Source organism: Gracilinanus agilis, chromosome 2 (assembly GCF_016433145.1).
Source record: "Gracilinanus agilis isolate LMUSP501 chromosome 2, AgileGrace, whole genome shotgun sequence".
In the NCBI taxonomy this organism is placed as follows: Eukaryota; Metazoa; Chordata; class Mammalia; order Didelphimorphia; family Didelphidae; genus Gracilinanus; species Gracilinanus agilis.
Window position 1 is genome coordinate 339,461,158 of NC_058131.1, and position 8,644 is coordinate 339,469,801.

The 8,644-nt window shown below is 43.2% G+C and overlaps 1 protein-coding gene across 1 annotated transcript in view; it reads left to right on the forward strand.

The window, feature by feature from the left end:
- DHX35 (DEAH-box helicase 35) overlaps positions 1 to 4,628 on the forward strand; it is a 52,658-nt gene extending 48,030 nt beyond the window's left edge. The window contains exons 15-16 of the mRNA XM_044659802.1: positions 4,131 to 4,258; positions 4,416 to 4,628. Of these exons, the coding sequence (XP_044515737.1) occupies positions 4,131 to 4,258; positions 4,416 to 4,628 (341 nt within the window). The remainder of the gene's footprint in view (positions 1 to 4,130; positions 4,259 to 4,415) is intronic.
- The last annotated feature ends 4,016 nt before the right edge of the window (positions 4,629 to 8,644 follow it).

Here is an 8,644-nt window from a genome sequence, read left to right on the forward strand (position 1 = left end):
TCCCTAGAGCAGTGTTGCCCAGCTTTCTGCATGTACCCCAACCCTGTGGCTGGTATGTACGCTACCTTCATATAGAGGATGCAACTCATTATGGGTTTACATTATGCACGTGTGTACAAGTAGCAAAGGGACAGTAATCCTCCTCTGACCTACAGGGGCACTGCCCTTATCTCCTGACCAAGAGGAATGGCCAGAGTTACAGACCATTTAGTCCTGGGGCACAGATGAGGAACTTGAGTGTCACTGCCCAAGATCATGATGAAAGAGCTGGGACTAGAACTCAGATCTTTTGAACCCTAGTCCTGTGCACTAACATCAGACCATGTTGCATCTTGAAAAGTAACAGAAAAACCATCATAACTAGCATTTAGATAATGCTTTCTGATTTTTTTTCTCAGTTGTTTTATAGCCTTGTTCTACTCTTTGTGACTCTCTTAGACTTCTGTTGGCAGAGATACTGGTGTGGTTTGCCATTTTCTTCTCCAGCTCATTTGACAGATGAGGAAACTGAGGCTGCTGGGGTTAAGTGACTTGCCCAAGGCCACATAGCTTGTAAGTGTCTGAGGCCAGATTTGAACTCAGGAAGAGGAGTCTTCTTCATTCCAGGTAGGGCCCTCTACCCACTGCACCATCTAGCTGCCTTACAGAGTTTGTAAAGTGTCGTAAATAGGTTATTTTATTTGACTATCATCACAATCCTGTGGATTACATGTTATTATTATATTCATTTTACAGATGAGGAAACTGAGGTTGAGGAAGGTTAAGTGACTTGCTGAGGGTCACACTGTAGAGAGGATTTTTTGACTCTAGAATAGTCATGGACACAAAAAGTCCTCCAGTTACCTGATGGTACCAGAGTTTTGACCCCTTAGCATCATGTGGGCTGATGGGCCCTGAGTCTGGGGCCTTTCTTGGTCTTTGAAAGATACTGGCCATGCAGATGGACAGTGGGTTGGGGTTTAGAGGAATCAAGTTCTTTCCTGGGAGACCCCCAGTTTCCTAGGATTTGCAGCAGGTCAGGCATGCTGTTTCTTGATTCTTGATCAGGACCTTGGACAGGTGTTAATCTAAAGGGTGAAGAGAACCCCAGGCTGGGCAGCATCTATTATGAAAAAAATGAAGATTCCTGGAGCAAGTGGACAGAGATTGTAGGCTCTCTTCTACCTTGGATGCCCACCTCTTTTGGAGGGATTCAGGGTCTGGATTAAGGGGGTCCTAGCCTCTTCTCTCTTTCTGTACTTGCATCTCAGGCTGATTGGGTTGCCAGGACATTGTTCTTCTTTTTTTAAACCCTTACTTTTGGTCTTAGTATGAATTCTATAGATGGAAGGGCAAAGGCTAGGCAAATGGGGTTAAGTGACTTGCCCAGGGTCACACAGCTAGGAAGTGTCTGAGGCCAGATTTGAATTGAACCCAGGTCTTCCCCAACACCAGTCCTAGTGCTCTATCCACTGTGCTGCCTAGCTACCCCATTTCTTGTCTTCTTTTGCCTTTAGATTCACTTCCCTAGTGGAACCTCCCTTTTGAGGGTCCCCTATTATAGAGTTCATCCACTCAGTGTCCTCCCATTGTGAATGAGTAAGAACTGGAGACAGGTCCTAAGCAATGTCCATTTTGCCTTAACAAATCTGTCAGGGATAATAAAAATAGAATTTAAATAAGATATTAGAGGAAATGTTTAAAATTCTTGGGGGAAAAGGTTTCCAATTGCCCACTAATATACAAAAAAATGGTGGAGTGTTCTAGTGGATAGAAGGCAGCCCTCCCTTGGCTTCAGGAAGATCAGCATATGAGAAATGACCAGGAGCATGTCTAGTCAACTAAGTTACAGGTGAATTGTTGATTTGCTTTAGTGGAGGGAATGTCTCTGCTGGAAGTTCCTTACATTCCTGAAATCACAGGTCTGTCACCCCCCCCCCATATGTATAATTTAGATATTAATTACTGATCATTTAAATATATTCACCAGATTAATTTAAGTCAACACATTTTAAAATTTGAGCTCCTACTCTATATAGGACTCTATGCAAAGATGAATAAGAGCTGAACTCAAGTTTATAATCCCATAGAAACTCAGTGCCTGATGAATATTGACAATTTACATAGTATTTGTTAGAATTACTATATTTCTTGAAAATATTAAGACTAAGGACAGCAAGGTGGCTCAGTGAAGAGAGAACCAGGCCTGGAGATAGGAGGTCCTGGGTTCAAATCTGGCCTCAGATACTGCCTAGCTGTGTGACGATGGGCCAGTCACTGAACCCCAATTGCCTAGCCTTTATTGCTCTTCTACCTTGGAACCAATACTTAGTATTGGTTCTAAGAAAAAAGGTAAGGGTTTTAGAAAGAAAAGAAAATGTTAAAGCTGTATGGCTTTAATCTAGAATTATACTCAGAGTTATAAAACCTTGTATACCTTTTGACCTAGCAAAGCCACTGTTAGGTCTATTTCCTAAGGTGATTGGGGGAAAAGGAGAAGAAATTCTAGTTCTAAAATATTTATAGCTGTTCTCTCTCTCTGATGGCAAAGAACTGGAAATTGAGGGGCATGCCCATCATTTGGGGAATGGCTGAAGAAATTATGGCATAGGATTGTGATGGAATACTGCTGTGTCGTAAGAAATGACAAGCAGATTAATTAAAAAAAACATGGAAGGACCCACATGAAATTAGGAAGAGTGAAATGAACAAAACTAAGAGGATATTCTATGTAGGAACAGAAATTTTGTTTGAAGAGTAACTTGTGAATGTCCATCTCCAGAGAAAGAAGTGATAAATAGAAACAAGCAAGACATAGTTTTATATATACATATATCTTTTTTTTTTTTTTTTTTTTTGTCAAATGATACCTTCTCGAATGAGAGGAGGGAAGGAAAGACAGGAGTTACTGGGAACTTTAATGTAACAAACAAATGAATAAATGTGGCAAATAAAACTTTGTAGCTCTGAAAAAAATGTTATGTAATTGATATTGTTCCTTGATTAAAGTAGCCTTCCTTCCTTCCCCTCCTCAAATTCTTCCCACCTCTTCTTGTGAAGTGTGGCAGTAGATACCAGGAATGTGGCTACAATCAATTCTTCCCAGATTAAACTGTCATGGATCTGCGGACAATATAGAGAAGCAATTGTCATAGTTAAAGAAGCACTAGATTTGGAATCAAGAAGGCTTGGCAGGTCCTGTCTCCAATACATACTAGTTAATTAACCTTAAGTCACACAACTTTCTGTTGCTCCATGCAACTCTCTAAGACTAAAAATTACTGACAAGTTTCCAGTGTGCATTAGAAGAATGAGTTTCCACAATGGGAATTCCTTAAATCAATGAAATCATAGGCCTTGGGGAAAAAGATGTGCACATTTGTCTGTCTCCTTCACACTAGTCCAGAGTGATATATGGAGTTTTTCTGACTGGCAACCAAATTTGCCCTGAAAAAATTCTAGGGGGTTCTTATTTGATTCTTTCTATCCTGTCTGATCAAGAATTTTAGAATTTCAGAGATGGAAAGCACACTTAGCTATCATCTGGTATAATCTCTTAGCCCATAAAAGAAAGTCCCTGCCAACATATGCTTGCCAGGTGCTCATCCGGCCTCTGCTGGAACACACTTTCAGTGATGACTGCATTTAATCCGCTCCCTCACAAGGCAGCTCATTCAGTTCTCTTTGGTAAAGAGTTATTTATTCCTCCTATAGTCCGACTTCTCCCTGCCTCCCAAATTCGCCTCCTTGGAACCCATTGGTCCCGATTCTCTCCTCTCAAGACACAAAGAACACGTCTCATCCCCTTTCCACATAAAATCTCTTCAGATATTGGAGAAGACCGATTGTGGTCAATGGAGTGATTTGTACTAAACTTATTTTAGAAAGGGGCCAGAGATTTTTTTGGGGGGGGGGTGGTGGTAAAGAAAATGCTTTTAATCTCCAGATTTAGGGATCACACGGCTATATAGGATAACATAGAGTCCTAACACATGCCCATCAGTCTCCATCTACTTATATCGGGAAGGAAGGTTTCCTCCAGCTCTGGGACTTGGGAGCAGAATGGAGGACCCCGGGGACTTGGCTTTCTCTGCCCTCCCCAGAACCCCTAAAGAAGGGCCACATTCTTTTTTTCTGGGCTCCCCTGCTAGAGGAGCAAACCTGGGCTGGGGCTGGGCACCTTCCTGCTCTGGGAGATCAGCGAGCAGGCCCTTCTGTTGGCATGGAAACAGCCCTTTATTTAGTGAAGCGGGCCATCCATATCCCAGCCCCGCTATTTGTACTTGTCTAATTATTATTACTCTTTGCATTTTCCTCCAGTGGATGAGTAATGGGGGAGGGTCAGAGGGAAGGGATGGCGGAGGGGCCCGCAGCAGTGATTTGTGGGGTAGGTATCTCGTCTTTGAGAGGAGACCATTCATCTTTCTGAGCTTCAGCTAGAAGCAGGGAACAGTTGGGGCGGCTCAGAATTCACCAGGGCTGGAGCGAGTCTGGGTGTGCACACTGTATACACAGCCATCAAACTCATACAAGAGCCTTCGCGAGTCCGTGTGGGTACTTCTTATACACACAGTCGTCAAACCCGGGAGTCTGCCCACGTGTGCTGGTGTCAGTGTATGGGCAAGCGCACGCCATACTTGATTGTCTAATGGATTTCTCTGTGTCTCTCTGCATGTATAGGTATATATCATGCACACAGAGATGTAAACTATTTGAAGGTTAACAGGTAAAGAAAGTTAGGTGTCACTCTTCACAACAGAGAGCGAAGGTAGTGCCCTGCCCTAGCCCAGGTTGGTTTCTCCAGCAGCTTTGGGAAGTAGTGAGCTCCCCATCAATAGAAGAATCCAAACATAGGTGGCATCACCCGGGAACATGGAAAAGCGTTGCTACTTGGGGTGAGTAGTTGGACAGGATGGTGTTTAAGGTTCCTTCCAACTCTGGATTCTATTCCCTTCAACAAATATTATGTACTTATTCTGTGCGAGGCACAGATCATCCCATACAAAGACAAAAAAAATCTAGTTCCTGCCCCCAAGGAGCTTATATTCTCCTGGGGGACACAAGCTAGGCACAGGCTGTGAAATCCACTCTGGGAGGAATAAGTGAAGCCTTTGTGTAGAATAGGGGCTTAAAGGAAGCGAGAGAGTCCACAGAATGGTTCCTGTCTATTTCTTACAGGATTTTATGATTTTTTGCCCTCGGTGACCATGCTCTTTTGGATCCAGAGAATTCATAGTTTTAGAGTATCTTATCTAGCACCTTATTGGAAGTGACAGAAGTAAAGGTAGGTGGTAGAGAGGATAGAGCACCAGACAACCCAGAAAGACCCGAGTTCAAATGCTACCTCTGACATCCACCAGCTGAATATCTCTGAGCAAGTCACTTAACCTCTAAGTGTCTCAGTTTTCTCATCTGTAAAATTGGATAATAATACTATCTACCTCCTAGGCTTGTGAGGATCAAATGAGTTAACATATATAAAGTGCTTTGCAAACTATAAGGTGCTATACAAATATTAACTATGATTATCCTTGAATGCATTGTATTATTAGTCATATGTTCATATGTTTAGGGCTTGTCTCACCAACTATGTTATGAGCTCTCCAAGGGCAGTGACATCCTTCTTCCCCATTTTTTTTCTTTGTATAGGATCGGCAATTTTGTTCCTATAAGGAACTCCAGTGAGGAAGTTCCCTCTACCAGTTCAGCCTTCACAAATTATAAGTTGAAAGGGTTGCCTGGGGGTACCAAGAGGTTGTTACTTGAGAGATGGCTGTGTTAGTTTAGGACTTGAACCCAGGTCTGCCTGATCCAAGGCTGGTTCTGTCCCCTACCCTATGCTTTGCTCTTATTGTTGAGTTGTTTTAGTTGTGTCCAACTCTCATGGCCCTATTTGGGGTTTTCTTGGCAAAGACACTGAAGTGGTTTGCCATTTCCTTCTCCACTTGTTTTACAGATGAGAAAACTGAGGCAAACAAGGTTAAGTGACTTGCCCAGGGTCACACAGCTGGGAACTATCTGAGGTCAGATTTGAACTGAAGAAGAGTCTTTTCTGACTCCAGGTCTGGCACTCTATTGTGCTGCCTAGCTGCCCCCTACACTATGCTCTTCTCTTGAGCTTCAAGTATGTGCTGAAGAAACACTTATTGACTTGAGTGATGTTCAAGTTAATTCACAACCCACGCCTAGTATTTCACTTCTTCTATTCTGTCTCCCTGATTTCATCACTCTCTATTTTCCATCCAAAAAATATCTGTGAGTGATTGTGGGCATACATATATGCAGGAACACAGCTGCAGACAAATAGCCACAGACAGATGTTGAGGCACGGGGACATTTATGCATCCCAAATAATATCTGGGATGTGTGTGTGTGTGTGATCCTCTTTGGGGTAGATTTTTCTAAATCTAAAATAGATGAACACCAGCCCTGACCTGTCTCAGAGGCCAGGAGATGGGACCTTAGAGCAAACAAGATGCTTAGAACAAAATACACCCTTCAGCATGGGAACGTTGCAAGAAATTAGATTCTCCCCTCCCCTCATTTGCTCCCCTGATTATACCTCAAAGCTGCTAATTGTGACAGGCAGTGGCTTCGTTAGGCTGATGACGGAACAGAGGAGCTCAGGCTAATGATATCCTTAAGCCACACTGCCAGCTTGGGGGCATGCACCTATTTGTTTGCCCTTTCCAATTAGATTTTAAACCAGAAGGGCCAACGGGTCAACGGGAATGACTTTAAAAGTGAAAACTGGATCTATTTCCTCTCCCTGTTTTCTTCACATCCTGGGTGCTAGCCCAGGGCTTAGCTTTAGTATAGAGACAAATAAAATATGCTGAAATCCAGGTGGAGGAAGTCGGTTGACATCACTGAGGGGAAATTGGGCTCAGACTAGGCAGGGCCCACCTGCTGCTGAAACCCAGATTTATAGAAGGAAAGCTGCCCAGCAGGTCCTGGATTTGGTTGCCTTCCTTTGCTATTGTCACGGAATTGTAAACAGATCCTTGGGTTGCTGTCGGCAGATTGTCACAGAATTCTAGATGGAGTGTCATGGAAACGCAGATAGATTGTTGTGGAATCACGGATTGATTGTTGTATCTCTGAGGACAGATTGTTGGAGAAATGTAGAGGGATTGTCGAGAAATTGTAGAGGGATGTTAGCGGAGATGGAGGTGGATTGTCACGGTACTGTGGACAGATTGTTGTGAGAATGTACCCATGTTATGGGTAAAATTATAGGCAGATTAAGGTGAAATCATAGGCTTGTTACAGAATTGTAGACAGATGGTCTTTAGATTCGAAGCTGTTTCAGCTATGAGCATCTCTCCTTAGTTTAAGGGAGCTCCTGGAAAAGCTGTGCTCTAAGGAAACTCCTAACCTTTTGGAGGGAAAAGTGCTTCTGTTTGTGTCTACATGATAGCAAACATCTGTGGGAAAAGATAAAGAATTGGGTCAATTAGAATGATCAGGAGCTTTCTTACTAACACATCAAAAACCAGGCTGATTTCAGTCCTGGTCTATCTCATTTAGCCATCTTTTTCTCATGAAATAATCCTTTTTATAAAATTCCAGACAGAGGAAGAACTAAGACAATGAGAAGTAGGACCATACTCCTTTCTCTTCCCCTTAAAGAAGCCTCCATTGATGAAGCCCGCTTAGTTTGGAATATACCTTTCCTTGATGCCGAATAGCTTGGACCTGCTAGATCAGAGGTAGCTTTTGCCAGGGCTAACTCATTGTTTTATTAAAGGGATGGTGTAGGGGGCAGCTGAGTGGCTCGGTGGATTGAGAGCCAGGCCCAGAGACAGGAGGTCCTGGATTCTGGCCTCAGACACTTCCTAGCTGTGTGACCCTGGGCAAGTCACTTAACCCCCATTGCCTAGCCCTTACTGCTTTTCTGCCTTGGAACCAATCATATACAGTAGTGATTTCAAGATGGAAGGTAAGGGTTTAAAAAATAAAAAAAGGGATGGTGTAATATAGAGAAAGAACACTGGACTTGGAGTCAGCAGTTTTGTGTTCAAACTCTGACTTTGCCTCTTATTAGCCCTATTACTTTAGGCAATTTACTTAACTTTTCAAAAACTCAGTTAAAATAAGGGATATCTTGTATGATAGCTAAAGTCTTTTCAAGATTTAACGTTCTGAGTCCGGTGCTCCAGGCTGCAGAAAAGAGATGAAAAATCTCCATGACTGTAACTTTCCTTGCTTAAATGTGGTATTTCCTCTGGTCAGGCAAACACTTTCCAGGTAATCTGCAGGGGCAGTTCTCTAAGTTCTCTAAGCCCAGGACAAAGGCTTCTGGCTCAGATGAGGCAGGAGCTTTTCTCCTGTAGCACACGGACCCACCAGGCTCAGTAGGTTGACAGTAGAGGTTGCAGCGGGAATGAATGAGGTTTAGAGTCGGGGTGTCTCTTCCCAAAGTTCACTAGGGATAATGAGCTTCATGGCATTTGATTAACGAACATCTGATCTTTGCTCAGGCTCAGGGGGGTCAAGCTCAGAGAGTCTAATGAGGCACATATACTAACCTTTGAGAAGAGAAGAATCACTGGAGAGAGAGAGTACAGGTGGGAGAGAGAGAGAGAGAGAGAGAGAGAGAGAGAGAGAGAGAGAGAGAGAGAGAGAGAGAGAGAGAGAGAGAGAGAGAGAGAGACAGAGACAG